At 50.2% G+C, this 16,401-nt stretch overlaps 1 protein-coding gene across 1 annotated transcript; it reads left to right on the forward strand.

Moving 5' to 3' along the window:
* The first annotated feature begins 1,636 nt into the window (after positions 1 to 1,636).
* Positions 1,637 to 12,637, forward strand: LOC130131422 (zona pellucida sperm-binding protein 3-like). The gene is made up of 12 exons (XM_056301097.1): positions 1,637 to 1,642; positions 2,156 to 2,258; positions 2,798 to 2,916; positions 3,021 to 3,139; positions 3,510 to 3,613; positions 4,953 to 5,130; positions 5,321 to 5,438; positions 7,007 to 7,098; positions 7,265 to 7,362; positions 9,549 to 9,674; positions 10,365 to 10,475; positions 12,528 to 12,637. The coding sequence occupies exons 1-12, from the start codon at positions 1,637 to 1,639 to the stop codon at positions 12,635 to 12,637; spliced, it is 1,284 nt and encodes a 427-aa protein (XP_056157072.1).
* Positions 12,638 to 16,401: the final 3,764 nt, after the last annotated feature.

A 16,401-nucleotide genomic window follows, 5' to 3' on the forward strand; every position in this document is an offset into this window, starting at 1 on the left:
CGCTGCCGTGCCCGGCCGGGGCTATTTGTGGCGGGTGATAACGTGTTGCTGGGGTTTGACAATAAAGGAAGAGGGGCATCTCGACACACCACGTGTGCGCTTGATGGATCCGCTGTCACGCGCCCCGTTGTACAGACACACCTGCGCGCGGGCGCACATTTAGCGTCGGTGACATTTTTCTGATGTCTCGCTGGAGGGAGTCGTGAATCTCGGGTTTTATGACCATGGTGGACCCAGAGGCACCGGCTGACCGTGCACCCTTGACATTCTAGAGCCGAGCCGCTCAGGAGTCTGGGTTTGACCCCCCCCCCCCGTCTGAAGGAAGGAGGGGGGTGATGAATTTGCCTCACGGGGGCAGTAAAGCTGTCTCGCTGTTACGGCCGTCGTGTCTGTCTCTACTTTAAAAAAAGGCCTTCCCTCTTTGACATTATGACAAGTAGAGGGGTAACAGATCCTGTTGCCCTTATAGACAGGGGCTGTTTCTGCCGCTTCCCATCCGTTTCATCACAACATTTATGAACAGCTATACATTTTGCCTACTTAGAGCGACCGGAATGGCAACAACTGGCACTGGATAGCTTGAAAAATACTGAAGCGAATTCGAGGGGCAGCCCGGGAACCGCCGCAGCCGGGACGCGAACCTGGACCTCCCGTACCACGGGCGACAACGTTAACCAGTCGACTAAAGCGTCCGAACCGTTAGCCAAGGGGCTAGCGCAGTGGTGGGCAAGCTTATCCAGAAAGGGCCAGTTTTGTTCTAACCAAGCAGTTACACACATATGTCTCCTAATCAAGTTCCTCAACAAAGACTAGTGATTAGTGGGGTCAGGTGTGTAACTGCTTGGTTGGAACTAAAACGTTCACCCACACTAGCCCTTTCTGGCCAAGATTGGCCACCCCTGGGCTAGCGGGTCTGTTCATCCGTGATCGTTACACTACCCCCCTCTCCCCCGGGCGTCAGCATACATTCTCCCTCGCGCCCCTGGGCGCACGCGCTTCCGATGGCCTCACCGTCCCATTCTGACACCAATATAACGAGGTCGGGGGGCTCCCCGGTAACCGCCGCAGCCGAGACGCGAACCCGGATCTCCCGCATCACGGGCGACAACGTTAACCAGTCGACTAAAGGGTCCGACCCCGTTAGTGAAGGGGTAGCGACTCTATTCATCCGTGATCGTTACAATACTTGGAAAACCATTATTATTGTTCTTTACTATTGAGTCGTTTTATGACAATGAGAACTTTTTTCTTTTTTTTTTGCAGTATTGATGTATTTTGTTCTTGTTCTCTCCTATTCTGCGCCAGGGTGCAAACACACTACAGGACATGCACTTTTTGCTACATGCTAACTGTAATGCTAACTCCATGATGTCAGCTGGTAACACCTGGATTTATCCGCTAAGTGCTGACTCTCGCAAGTCGCTTTGGGAGCAGGTCTTGACCCATTGACCACCCAACCCAACAGCTTCGTTGGTTTTTTGCTTGGCCATCTCGAGAAAAAGTAAAAAGCTTTAACTCCACATGGCTGGAGTCCAATCAAGTAATTAAGAATGGGCGGAGCCCCAGCTCGGTTTCCATATCCTGTGTTTGGTCATTAAAGCTAAGTTGTGTGGAAACACCTGCGTGTTCAGTCATGATGGCGGTCAGAGCACTCGGTTTGTTTGTTCTTTTCCTCTCACGCGGAGTGCTCTGTGCTGCACAGGACTGGCATGTTTTTGACGACCTTGATGACTCTCAGAACCAGATCCAACAAAAACCAGCGAGAATAGATCACCGAACCACACGACCACAGCCGACTCCGGTAGTACACCTATCAAACCGGTTGGAACAAACGGATCCGGTTCGTCTAAACACCTGGTCCAGAGAACCGGTCAAAGAGCCAGTGGGCGTTGACGAACAAACGCGGCGCGAGTCAGGAGTCGGGCGTGCGTATCCGGTTCAGACCCAACGGAGAGTTTTTCTCCTTAAACCGACCGAGTCTAAGCATACCGCTGCAGAACTGCAGTCATCCGGCCGTCAGACGGCGTCGGCTCGAAGCTTTAACCTGAACTCTCTTGTGACGCAGGAATCCAAGGTGGTCCCCATAATCCCATGCGCGTTTTGTGTGTGTGCGTGTGTGTGAGTTTACCCTAATGTGATTCTCGTTGAACTTTAGGCGCTGGTGAAGTTTGAGGAGCGGGTTCCTTTGCCAGCAGACAGTGTGGCGGTGCAATGTGACGAGAGAGTGGTCACCGTAGAGGTCGACCAGAACCTCCTAGGTAAGGGATTTGTTTTTATTGCAGCTTTGCAGAAGTAGCATAGGCCGCTATAGGATCATCACAGATCCTTAACATGGCTTCTGTTGTGTTTCCCCTAAGAATTCAACGCCTGTCTCTGGTGAAAGTTGCTGCCTAGTAGTCTCCGCTTATGTGCTGTCTCTAAGCAATAAGTTGAGCTTTTCACATGTTGCTGGCAGCGGCGTCGTAGTTGGGGGGGGGGGGGTTGCAAATTTTTATTTCTAACTAATTGGTGTTCTAACGATTTTTTTTTCAATCACTGCAAGATAGGTTAAAATGGATTGTGCTGTGATTGTAAATAATACAGTATGCTAGAACTCAAAAGTGATGCGTGAGAGACCAAAGAGGAAAGGGCCCCACAGAGACCGCTTATGTATAGGGCCCAGAATTTTTGTGCTACGCCCCTGGTTGCTGGTCCCATGTCTGCACAAGATTTGCAGTATGGTGCCAATGACTTGAAAGGAAAACGAGTCGCATCGAGTGAAGGAGGTCTAAAAATCCTAATCTTTTTTTATTTCTAGGTAACGGTCAGCTGGCCAATCCATCAGATGTGACTCTAGGAGGCTGCGCGGCACTGGACATGACGGACAACGTATTGGTGTTTCAGACGGAGTTGCAGGACTGTGGAAGCACAATGGCGGTAGCGTCTTCCCATCTCCTGTCCATGCTGGAGGCACCACTGTAAATCCTGCATCACGAGGTACTCGACATAAACCTTGACTGTCATTTTTATTTTTTTGTCAGATGACTGACGAAGTCCTTGTCTATACCTTCTTCTTGAGCTACGTGCCGACGCCCATTCGCCAAACCCTCATCGTGAAGACCAACCCCGCTACGGTCGTCATCGAATGCCACTATCCAAGGTAAAGGTTGCGCCTGGCCTTGAATCCCGTTGGTGCTTAAACTGCCAGTTCCGAGTGCCGCGCTGCAGTCGAGCGCGTAAATTGGCATGATCTCTGCCGGCAATGAGAGATTCCGGTTTGGCCGGGGAGGCACCATATTGGGTATGTGCTCTTATTTACAAGCTGTGTCCCTGCTAGTTTTGGCAGATTAAGGTATGAGCTGCATGTTTACGACTCTTAAATCCCATCTCGCTTGTCACGCCGTGGACTGAACAAGATTCACCGTGGGGCTAATCTCGAATGAAATAAGCCCTGTAAACGGTTCGCGCGTCCCGCTGATGGAGGAGCTGTCCCATGTAATTGCACCTTGCCGCCTCATTTTCTTTTCAAGGAGGCAGTTTGTGAGCAGCAGCGCTGTGAGGCCTACCTGGAAGACGTACGCCTCGAACAAGTTGGCAGAGCAGCAGCTGCGCTTCAGCCTGCGTCTCATGACAGGTGAGCGAAACCTTCCATTATATGCGTCATGTGGCGTAAACCTGAATTGGCTGCTTTTTTTTTTAACTTACAGCGAAGATTGTAGTTTGGGTTTCTGTGTTGCGGATGTTTTTATTGAAGCTCATTGGTGACCTACAAAAGGGGACTGAGGGGGCGTCTGGGTAGCGTGGCAGTCTATTCCGTTGCCTACCAAACGGGGATCGCCGGTTCGAATCCCCGTGTTACCTCCGGCTTGGTCGGGCGTCCCTACAGACACAATTGGCCGTGTCTGCCGGGTGGGAAGCCGGATGTGGGTATGTGTCCTGGTCGCTGCACTAACGCCTCCTCTGGTCGGTCGGTCGGGGCACCTGTTCGGGGGGGGGTAACTGGGGGGAATAGCGTGATACTCCCACGCGCTATGTCCCTCTGGTGAAACTCCCCACTGTCAGGTGAAAAGAAGCGGCTGGCGACTCCACATGTATTGGAGGCATGTGGTAGTCTGCAGAGACCGGGACGGCTCGGAAGACTGGGGTAGTTGGCCAAAAATTGGGGAGAATAACGAGAGAAATTTAAAAAAGGGGGGGCGGGGGAGCGTGTGAGAAACACTTAGTAGGATTTATTGGCCATAAGTATGTTTGAAGCGTGGCCACCGAGTACCCACCCCAACGGTTTGTCCTGAAGTTGGCCCGAACTCCCTTCCTGCAACTTGTGTCCACTGTGCAACGGTTGACGCTAGATCCAACGGGGTGTAGGCACGGAAGTAGCCGTGATTGGCTGTTGCGTCGGCCAATAGACAGCGCGGACCCTCGAAGCGCACTGACTTGAAACAAACGATGGGCACTGAAACATTTAGCTAGCTAGCTAGCTTACAACCGACCTTAACACTGCCAGATGGTACTGTAACCCTACTGCTATCGCTAGCCAACCAACGTTAACTTAATTCGCCCCAACTATTGCTCTGTCTGTCTGGCAGTCAGTGCGCTACGAAGTTCCGCGCTGTCCATTGGCTACCCAGTCGCACGGACTTTCGATCGTGATACCATCACGAAAGTCCGTGCGACTGGGTTGCCATTGGCCGACGTAACGACCAGTCACGTCTACTTCCGTGCCTACACCTCGTTGGATCTAGCATCAACCCTGTGCAATGTCATTTACACATGAACAGAAGTTTTTCCACACACAGGCCAGTTTGTTAAACCGAACATGCAAGACTTGTGTGCACACATACCAAACAAGAATGAAAGACTCTTTGGGGTCATTGTGTAATTGCTGATGCTTAGCCACTGCAGTATAACGCAAGCCAAGTTTGTTTGTCAGTCTTCTGAAGTTTAGATATCAATGTTATCCCATTTTCTATTAGATGACTGGCAATCTGAGCGGTCTTATAATGTGTACTTCCTGAGTGAAATGATGCACATCGAGGCGTCGGTCCTTCAAACCCACCACATCCCTCTGAGGGTCTACATCGACAGCTGTGTGGCCACCTCGGACCCTGACCCCAACTCTCAACCCAGCTATACCTTCATCAATAACCACGGGTGAGATGCTTTTCTTGGGTCACGCTATCAAACTGACAACACGTGGTCTGGCTTGCATGCACAACGGGCTCATCAGGTTTGCTTTCACCTGACATATGGCTGCACATCATTCAAATTAAATGTTTGGTTTTTTTTGCTACCTTTTTGTGCAAGAGGTCTGTTTTATGAAGCATTTGCTTCCCCACACAAGGTGTTTAATTGATGCTAAGGCGACGGGAAGCAAGTCCTACTTCATGCAGAGGGCCAATGAGAACGAACTGCAGCTCCAGCTGAAGGCCTTCAGGTTCCACCAGGATCATGACGACTCGGTAAACAACGCCTCAACCTGATAGGTGCAGTCTTGAAGTAAGTGGCAGAGTTGAGGGTGACGGAGGAGGACGGGATTAGGAACAGAGTATATTAGAGGGACAGCCCGTGTTGGGCGGTTTTGAGACACGACTGAGATGGTTTGGACATGTGTGGAGGAGAAATGCTGGATATACTATTTGGGGAAGGATGCTGAACCTGGAGCTGCCAGGGAAGAGGAAAAGAGGAAAGCCAAAGAGGAGGTTTATGGATGTGGTGAGGGAGGACATGCAGGTGGCTGGCATGAGAGATGAAAACGGATGATCCGCTGTGGCGACCCCTAACGGGAGCAGCCAAAAGTAGTAGTAGTCGACGTCCGGGTAGCGTAGCGGTCTATGCCGTTGCCTACCAACACGGGGATCGCCGGTTCGAATCCCCGTGTTACCTCCGGCTTGGTCGGGCGTCCCTACAGATACAATTGGCCGTGTCTGCGGGTGGGTATGTGTCCTGGTCGGTCGGGGCACCTGTTCGGGGGGGGGGGGGGAATGGCGTGATCCTCCCACGCGTTACGCCCCCCCCACCCCCCGGTGAAACTCCTCACTGTCAGGTGAACAGAAGCTGCTGGCGACTCCACATGTGTCGGAGGAGGCACGTGGAAGTCTGCAGCCCTCCCCGGATCGGTGGAGGGGTGTAATTGGCCATACAACTGGGGAGAAAAGGGGGGTTTAAAAAATGGTGGTAGTCCTCCGGGGTGTTTTGTGTGTTCGTTCGCTTCTCTGCATACAAGATGAATTTTAATTTGTAATCGAAGTGCTCCACTTGAACACACCCCTCATGGTCCTTACTGTACCAGTGCTACCCATATATTTAAAGCAAGACGCTCTCTACTGGCTAAACACAGCTCGCTGTAGACGAGGTCGTCTTCCATGTTGAACCATAATCCCCCTCTTTACCAGCAGCGACCTCCTTGCTTGGCTGACAAGTGGCCAATATACAGCTTAACCCGTGAAGTGCTGCGTTAAACGAAACCAAAACGTACCCTCCCATATGAGTTATTATGAATCCCACGGCACTTCTAGGCAAGACACGCCCCCCGCAGCATTCAAGCGCTCAGATTGGTTGGTACTCGTTGGGTTGGTTAGGGGTAGGGTAAAGATGAGCTAGTCAGTCAGTAGGGGGCGGGTCATCCTAGCGCCCCGATGCTACGCGGGGGCGTCTTGCCTAGAAGTGCCGTGGGATTGCTAATGACGCGTCGCGATGCCCCACTGGCGGTTGTTGTAGCTTGCCGGTTCTACCTGGGCTTGCTTCTTTTGTAGCTTCATAAGCGCAGTAAAGAGTGTCCTCTTGGAGGACGCTGCTAAGTTAGCAGGGCCCTTATAACTGTGCCTCCACCTAAACCAGAACCCCCCCCCCCCATGTGTGGATAAACATCAGGACCTTCACCCATCAACAACCTTCTCATATCTCACACTCAAGGAACTTATAAATTGAGTCATTCATTCTGCCGGGTGTCTAGTTTCCCCTGCAGCAGCCAGGCCAGAGGTCGTCTTTTTAGCAGCGGCAGTAACTCCCCTCCTCCTCCTTCTCTCAGCTCTACATCACTTGTCATCTGAAGGCAACGTCGGTCTCCGTCCCCATCGACTCGGAACACAAAGCATGCTCGTTCTTGATCGAGGCCAACAGGTTGGTTAACAGCTTTTTGGGGGGGGGGGTGTGCTCGGCTGCATGCACTTGAAGCCTTTTTTATTTTATTTTTTGGTAAGATTACCTTGCAATAGAAGTAACCATCTTTTATGAGGCTGTGTTGGAGGGTAATGGGATGTTTTATTTATTTTTGTGGTCTTGACAGATGGGTGGCGTCGGGTGGGGACAACGCGGTGTGTAGCTGCTGTGACAGCAGCTGCGGTGGTCAGAGGAGGAGGAGGAGGAGCCTCGCTGCACACACTGGTACACTATCCAATATGCATGTACATGATGTTTACAGTGTTGGTCAAGGTTCAGGGGTTAAAGTTGAGGCCCTGGTTGCTCGCCTAGTGGAGGTACTCTGATGCTGCTGTTCATGAACCTCAGTGGATTTCGTTAAGCTTGTCTACACGTTTGTTTTAACCTTCATGTTGCACCACGTGGGTGGGGCTTGGCATATGGGACAATAATAATCAGGGTTTTTTTTTCCAATCTTGAGTTACTTTTACATCAAGTCCATTTTATTTGTGTAGCCCAATATTACAAAATTGCGTCAAGGGCCTTTTCAGCAACACAATTTCCAGTCCTTAGACCCTCGCATCGGATGAGGGACAACGTCCTAAAAAAAAAAAACTTTAACAGGGAGGGGGAAAATGGGAAGAAGCCTGGGGGGGGGGCAACAGAGGGATCTCTCCCAAGACGGACAACATGCAATGGATGTTGTGTCCACAGAATACAACATTGAATAACGGAATAATAAACTGTATGAGGACGATGCCAACGGAACACGCCAGGTCTAGAGCCACGTGACCAGCGTCACCATGTAGACAAATAAGACGTTAGTATCACGTCTGAGAGAAGGATGTAACGGTGAAACGGCATAACAAAATTCTGTGGGTTTATAAGATTATATATAGACTAGAAGAACCCCGCTACAATGTAGCGGTTTGGTTATCCACCTGTCTATATCTCCCTCCTCTTCATCCTGCCAGCTAACCGCCTAACCCCTCCCACTCCAACTCCCTCCCCCCAAATGCTCAGAATCATCTGAAATGCCGAGAAAAGTGTTTTTTCAGCCATTTTTAGAAAATGCATAATTATATTTTATTTTTCTGGTCCTCTCTGGAACAATACCTACCACCTCCAAAAAAAAATAGGATCATAAGTGCATTTTTGCATAATGCCAAAACATTTCTAAGTCCCAGAAATGTTTTTTTATATAGCTGAAAAAAATAAAAGCTGCTCAGAATCATCTGAAATGCTGAGAAAATTGGTTTTTAGCCATTTTTAGAAAAATGCACATTTTGCATATTTATGCATAATTTAAATTTTCTGGGATTTTTCCCGTACTCTCTGGAACAATACCTACCACCCCCAAGAAGAATTAGGATCATAAGTGCTTTAGTTTTCGGTCCCGCTATCTACACTAACACACACCACACACATTACGAAAATATGAGTGATGAGGGGGATGCCAAGAGTACACCAGTCGCCATCTTGCAACGCTGTCAGTACAGCTGCTCCCCCACCCTCGGTTTAAAGGAGCATGGCCATTGTAACTGTAGTTGATGGGCGCAGCAATTTGCATATGAAACCAGTCGCTGGTTTGGGTTGTGACGCAGCTGCGCCGGTTTGGGTCATTGTGCAGCTGTGTTGTTTGGATACCTGCTGACAGGAAGTCGGTTGGACGAGTGATGAAACGTTTCCCTCAGACGTGGTGTCCACATGAACTGATTTAAATCCTCCGGGATGCCTTTACGCAAACGCCACCCGTCTTCACCACTGGTCAGCTTGCAACATAATGAAGGCTTTTGCAGGTTTGACCCGTGTTTGGATCCTAATGCTGAGAAGGGCTTGTGGACTCGGGACGTGTCTCTGTCCCTTACTGGATGCGGTAATGCTGCTTTGACTGGTCATCCACCCTGTCCTCATACAAGTCTAGAGGATGTGATATTATTAGGCGATCTGACAGGACGCGGGGCAGGCTAAGCTAACTGCTAGCCCATGCAGACCGGCAGTTCCGATAACACCGAGGGCGGTCTGGCGTTGGCTGTGGTGTCGAGGGCGGTCTGGCGTTGGATCGGATGGGGGAGCCTGGTCTGGTCTGCATCCGGTGGGCCCAAGGAGCACCGCCTTGCCCGGAGCTGTGCATGAAGAGGAAACGCCGAGGGCGGTCTGACAGGAAGCGGGGCAGGCTAAGCTAACTGCTAGCCCATGCTGACCGGCAGTCATCCTGGCTGGCGTTCTCTCATGGACAGTTTTTTTTTCTCTCTTCTTAGTTTGGATCTGTGTGTTCTTAGTTGGGATGTGTGTGTTTATAGTTGGGATGTGTGTCTTCATGTAGTTTTTGGACACGTGTTTTTGTCTTTGTTGCACTGCTGAGGGAAATGATTCAGTTCATGAAGTGAAATGAGTGTTCCTGTTAACTGTCGTTAATTCACCATCCTCAGACGTGAAGTGGGAGGGGGAGGTTGCCCTGGGCCCGATCCTGGTCCAGCATAAGGATCTGGAGGAACGGCTACTGCTGCCGGAGGTTCCCCCGGAGCCCGCCTCACTGGTCCAGACGAGTACAGCAGGTAAAGGACAACCCGGGGAGCTGGAACCGTGACGCGTTGTTCCAAGTACAGCAGGCTCACCGTTCGCCATTAGTGGACAAGTTGTTTTCTCGTCCAATACGCTAACTTCCTACCAGTGAGATTACAACACACTAGCGCTCTCTTGTGGTCCGCGGAGGAACTGCTCCTTTCTTATAGCCAAGTTAGAAGCGTCCCTTTTAAACCATTGGTTAAATTTAGTTCTGCTTCCAGTTTTTCAGACTTATTTCAGTCTCAAATCAAGTTTCATGCCAAACTGACAAACATGAGCAAATGAAACCATCAGCAAGGGATTATTCTCCAATTACTGGACATATTACTCGGGGTCGGGTTCCCCACAAAATCTAACTGATTTATAGCACACAGACCGTATGCGTTATCTCATCCGCTGTATGTCTTCTCCCAAATATCACCAAATCCCTCTTCTCCTCTTCAAAACAAATGCACAAGCTCCCAGAGGGTGACTGTAGATCTTGGTGATGATGACGTCATTCTTCTACTGCTTGCAGCAACGTGGTTGCACAAAGTCAACAAATCTGATTAATTTGGACATGACGATGCTTATTGTCTACACTGACATCCTTGAACTAAAGATGCAAAATGGCGTCATCACCCAATTAACCGGTAATGTTTTGTTTTTTTTTAACCCTGGCGTCTCCTTCTGCCTCACAGCAGCCTCCCCATCAATAGCCCTGCTGTGTGGAGCGGGGGCAGCACTGGGCCTGGTGTTGCTGGGCGTCATCAGCACCTTCATTTACAGACGGTTTTACAAACAGAGCGCACGTGATGTATCTACCTGACGGTCAATAAAACCTTTCTAACCAACCCGGCTGAGGGGTTTGTTTTTTTAATTCAGTTTCAAGCGAGTTGGTGGGTGTATGTTCACGACCGCAGCTTGCAGCCATATAGGTGTGAACCCATGTGCGGGTCAAACTGCGCAATGTGTAATTAAGCTAACCACTGTGGCTGGCGCGATCGCCCCACGGCAAGACGGTGCCGGGGTAGTCCAACCTTGGTGGGGGTCGTCCTCTGTTGGGAGTTTGCACATTATCCCCGTGTGTGCGTGGGTTTCCTCCCACAGTCCAAAGACATGTAGGTCAGGTGAATCGGCCGTACTAAACTGTCCCTAGGTGTGAGTGTGTCGACCCTGTGATGGCCTGTCCAGGGTGTCTCCTCGCCCAATGGCTGCTGGGATAGGCTCTAGCGACCCTCAGCAGGTCAGCCGGATGAGCGGTTGGGAAAACGGATGGACGGACTGTCTACAGAACTCATCGATTTGGACCCGGTGCTGCAGGATGATGCAGTAAAAGAGGTTTTTATGTAGTTTTCACGAGTGTTTAATTGGCGTACTATAAACCAATGCATGCGTGCGTGGAACCACAAACGTGTTGGTTCATTGCATGAGCAACACGACTTGACTGTTTAATGTCCAGCGGCTGCTTCAGCTCAGGTGGCCGTGATCTGAGAGAGAATCCGATGCACGATTTCCCCTGAACCGCAATGCAGATTCACTCCATCTTTAATTCCGATCCCGATAAAATGAAAACCTCACGAACAAACGAGAACCTGCACTGAGAGATGAAACCCCAAACAGCTCTGCAGAAGCAATAGTTATGCGTTTGCCTCTGGCCAGTTTGGATTTGTTCTTTTTTCCCTCTCTCTCTCTCGAAGCTGTTTCTGCCGGTGGTGAACTATACATGAAATGGGGCTCATCATGAACTGTTGCTCACAAGCCCGGGAAGATGAATAGAGATAATTAAAAAAGCCATAAAAGGGGGACGGGGGGGGGTAGCAGGGACTTTTATTACAGCAATATGTAAGGGCCTTTGCTTTAATGGGATGTTTGTTCCAGTGTGCAGGGCTGTCTGATGGCTGGGCTATAGTTTACTGCTGGAGTGACGCTGAGCCCCGACTCCCAACACACACCAGGGGCCAATAAAAGCCATACCTAATGATAGACCAGCAGGACACATGACAGCCACAAGTACACAAACAGACACGCGCCGGTTTCTCATTGAGAGGGGGAGGCGACTGTGGTTTTCAACATCGTGTCTATCACTCGTGCTGTAGGGATAACGCTTCTTTAGCAGCCGTGAGGCCGAGCGTCGCCGCAGTCGGGCAGAGAAGTGTCCGCCAGTGACGTCACTGGCAGACGACGTGAAAACAAAACCACGTACGGCTGTATAAGAGGGCGCAAATACAACTATACAGCTCTGTGACGTAGGAGTCGCGTTTTCTTACGCAGTGTAGCGTATAGGCCAACCGGGACGCAGGTTTTCACAATCACGGATAGCCTGCGTGTGACGTCATCGACACAAGACTGCTCAGTGTTATGGCTGCTAATGGAATGTTATATATATATCAACCCAGTCGCACGGACTTTAGTGATGTCATCACGTTAATTTATCGTGATACCATCACGATTATGACCTGATTTACGTGATGTGGCCACGATCTGATAGAACCCTAACCCTAGCCTTCGTGACATCACCAAAACAGGTGTAATCGTGATGGTATCACGATCGAAAGTCCGTGCGACCGGGTAGGTTTTTTTCTTGGTTGTTTAACCCCATTGGCAGCCGATGAGTGCGTGACGCACGGAACAAGCGTGTTCTGCTATCATTAGTTTCCCCCCACATCTTTCTTAATATTCCACTCATTCGTTGAGCACTTTTATCAACACCATTGACGGTTTCTGGGGGGGGGGACCGGGGGGACCGCTATAGAGAGAGAGAGAGAGAGAGAGAGATGTAGAAAATCAATCTTTATTGAGGGTCATGGTGGCATCAGCAGGAACATCTTATTTGTGGGGGTTTTTTCCCCTTCTTTTTATAGGTGGAGTAGGAGGAAAAACACCAGCCATATATTACCACCTACAAGGCAATGAGAGCATCGACTATCTGTCCGCGCTGGCTTCCTGGTACATTCTGCGCGGGGTGTTTTAAGGCCTCGCTCTCTGGGCCGCGTCATCCTCCATGAGCAGCCAAGCGCGTCCCCGCATGGCGGGGGTCGGTCACGGCGGCGCGGGGTCTAGGTCGACTAATGAAACGGCGCAGAGGTTCTTGACTTGGCCATTTTCCCCGAGATGAGGGGGGGGGCACATGACCCCCGAGGGCGCGCCGCTCCTGCTTTTTCTCTGCCTCGCCCCCCCCCCCCCAGAAAACACTCACCTAGTGGTCTGTGTGTGAGGTGGGCGGTGATGGCGGATGGAGAGGGGGGGGGGCGGATCCTGTCATGCCGGGCAGTCATAACATTATCATGGGTGCAGGTGGAGCATGATGGAGAAGCCACACACACACACACTCTGAAGGTGATGACAGTAGTCTGTATTAACACCAGACGTGCTGGTTGACTGTTTTGACAAGAAGCCAAAACATCTGTCTCCCTCACCTTGTCTGGAAAGAAAAGCAGCTCACTCTGAGAAAAATACCATTTCTGTCGCTGAAAAAGATTTATTTTTATTTTATTCCCGTGAACCACAGAAAACAGAAATGGCCGTTATCGAGGAGCTGGCCCTCTTTTGGGGCCGGGCGACTCGGACCGTTCACCAAACGACGCTGCCCGACTTTCACCACCCACACCCTTTCTCGTTAACCAGCAAAACCTCGCTGTCCAACCAGGATCACATGCTGACGTGTACAAATCATCACGCGCGCCCGTCTTACACACGCACGCACACACACGCGCCACTTCTGCCCTGCCCCATAATTAACCCTCTTAATTAAGGAAGGGGAAAAAAGTTGCTAATGAAGGAAATGGATTTAATTAGCCCGGTCCTTGCCTCGGCAGGTGCGCATGCCAAAAAACACACACACACACACACGTATACGCACATGCGCACGGGCACAAACCCGCGCCCGGGCGCGCACAAAAAAAACAATTAGGCCTCTTTTCATCCCGGCTAATGGCTTCAGTGACTCGGAGCCTTTCTCATTAAGACTATCAATAATATGCTGATTACATGCATCCGCTGGTCTCCTCCATCGGGGCACAAAGGGATGAGCGCGTGTCTCCGAGGTTTCTGGGGCGGGGCGGTGTGTCTGCGCGCCCTTATCTCCCGCAGTAGACGTGTGGCGTGTGTAACTGGAGGGCGCTGAAGAGCCTTTCCTCTTCCCGCGTCTTCGTGTTCTTCTCGCTGTTTGGCTTATTGACGGGCGCGCGCGCTTCTTTCATCCGGAGGAAGTGAAGTCTCTCCGCCGAGGGTTTTATGGGGGCATGTGTGATGTCTGTGGAGCTGCCTGTCTGTCCGTGCCAGGGGTGTAGCAAAAAAATTCGGGGCCCGATAAGCAGTCTCTGAGGGCCCCTGTCCTCACTCTTTGAGTTCGAGCATACTGTATTTTATTTACAATCACAGTACTGTAGCGAATTCGAAGGGGGGGGGCAACCACAGGAACTGCCGCGGCTGGGACGCGAACCCATATCCCCCGCACCACGGGAGACATCGCTGACCGCCCGACTAAAGGGTCAGACCCCCCCCAAATTCGCTACATCGACGTGAGAATGCGCGGACGCACTTTCTCGAAGGAGGGGGGTAGTGTAACGTGCATGAATAAGTAGACACGTTGGCCGTTAGCCAACGGGTCTGACCCTTTAGTCGAGCGGTCAGCGATGTCTCCCGCGATGCGGGGGATACGGGTTCGCGTCCCGGCCGCGGCAGTTCCTGTAGTGCCCCCCGAATTCGCTACAGTAAATTAATTACATTATTTAATCTGTTTTAACCTAACCTTAACCTAAATTAACTAATTTACAGTGATTGAAAAATGTATAGTACCACTTCAAACGTTGATGCATCTTAGGGTACTGATGCTGACACCCACCACGTTTATTCCACAGTGAATGCCCACTGACGGGACTTCTCGTTTGCAAAGTCATTGATTAGAACTTTAAGGTCCAATTGTTTCGCTAATCGGCGTTCAGTTGAGAGTAGTGCCAGGCTGTTCCGCCTCCCCTGGGACGTCGGTGATCCGGTCTTTGCGTGTCCTTGTATCAGCAGTCACTCGCGACAGGACTAGATGAGTTGCACTGAGAGAGGCTCGTGAGGGGCGGACTAAACCATTTTGCGCCTTTCGTAAGGGGTGAGAGGGGCCTCAGAGAGCCTCCACTATTTCCTTTAAGTCCCTCGACCGATTTATCGAGCCACTTTTAACTGAAGTTATGACACTAATTAAAAATTTGCAAACCAAAACAAACGTTTAATTCCAGGCTTCCCGAGCCCTCCTCCCCTTCTGGGCCCTGGTACTAGGTCCTTCCCCCCCTCCCCACTATGACACCGCTGGTCCGTGCCACCGGTTTCGCCTGTGTATCCATCTGCCTGACTGGCTGACAGCCTGTCTGTCCTCCCTGTGCGGCTTTAGATGCAAAACCACTCGTGGATCTGGCGTCTGACTCACTCACAAACTGACATGTGCAAATCTGAGTACGGGCGATTTTAGTATGCAAATGTGATACGGGAAAGGAATGAGTATGCATACTACACAGGAGAACGTATCGAGTGAGGAGGTTATGGTCACTAAACGACCCATAATTCTCTGTGCCTCTGTGGTTTCCATGGAAACAGCAGGCCGCGGGGGGAGAAGAGCAGGAAGAGCGGCAGCGGCGCTGACAAATGGAAATGTTCTCAACAATTTCCTGATGTGGCGTCATTAGCGTCGCGTGTGACAAACCTTGGTGATCTACTCCTCGTATGTGTGTAGTTATTAGCTGCGCCACACACAAAGATCCAGCGGCGGTTATTTCTGTCAATGATTAGGTGACAAATGGTGTTTTTTTTCTGCCGGTGTCATGAAGGCCTACTTTCCCATCGGATGTGAGTCCAGCAAGTATAACGTACTTGGTAAACACTGCATACTGTGTTCCATGTACCGAATAGCATGCCACTAATAGTATGAAGTGTGCGCCACATACTTTAAGGATGTAGAGTAGCAATTCGGACTTACGTTTAGCTGCATCATCTGCATAGATTTGGTGGGAGGGGTTGAATGCAACTAAAATATATGCTGCTCTAAGTCGTTGTATTCCTTCTCGGTAGGAAAATTGGCCAACTATATTTTTTCTGCACCCCCACCATTACTCCACCACTCCTCTCCCTTAGACTCTCCCTCGTATTCCATCCCATTTGGTATTGTCCATTTGGTGTCATTCCAAGTAGGATTTCACAGAAACGCCATCGACAGAGATGCAGGTAGTATGTCCTCTATCGTCTTTAACATGTTCCAACAAATCAATCTTTTCACAAAAGTTTTAAGCGTTTCTGACGTGTCGGCTCGCTTTTCTGGGTTGTTGGTAGGATAAAACACGATTCAGACGAGCTAACTAACTGCTGCAGAAGCATCTATTGCACAACATCAGTGTTAAGCGTCCAACCAAGATACGATGTAAATAATAGTTAATGTTAGCTACTACCTCCAATTACCGTATTTCCCGGGCTACAAGTTGCACCAGAGTATAAGTCTCAGTCAGCAAAAAACGCGTTTGTTGCAAGAGGGCAAAAAAATATTGCTTCGGTATATAAGTCGCACTTGTATGACAGTACAGTATAGAGCCCTGCGCAGGACTGTTTTCTTAATCGCAAACAGTCTGACCATTCACGCACGCGCAGTAGAGTTCCACTGATTTTGTGTTTCCTCCCGTCCTGCAGGGAAAACACGTTATTTCACAGTGTAGTATCAATAAAGATATGCATACCTGTCGGTAATATCATAGCGAAATT

Source organism: Lampris incognitus, chromosome 21, assembly GCF_029633865.1.
Source record: "Lampris incognitus isolate fLamInc1 chromosome 21, fLamInc1.hap2, whole genome shotgun sequence".
In the NCBI taxonomy this organism is placed as follows: Eukaryota; Metazoa; Chordata; class Actinopteri; order Lampriformes; family Lampridae; genus Lampris; species Lampris incognitus.

What these genes read in the sequence shown, in the direction of transcription:
- LOC130131422 (XM_056301097.1), top strand. An exon ending in ACTGTGGAAGCACAATGGCG is followed by an intron (nt 2,917 to 3,020) that starts GTAGCGTCTTCC and finishes TTTTTTTGTCAG; the next exon opens with ATGACTGACGAAGTCCTTGT. An exon ending in GTTTTACAAACAGAGCGCAC is followed by an intron (nt 10,476 to 12,527) that starts GTGATGTATCTA and finishes TTCTTTTTATAG; the next exon opens with GTGGAGTAGGAGGAAAAACA.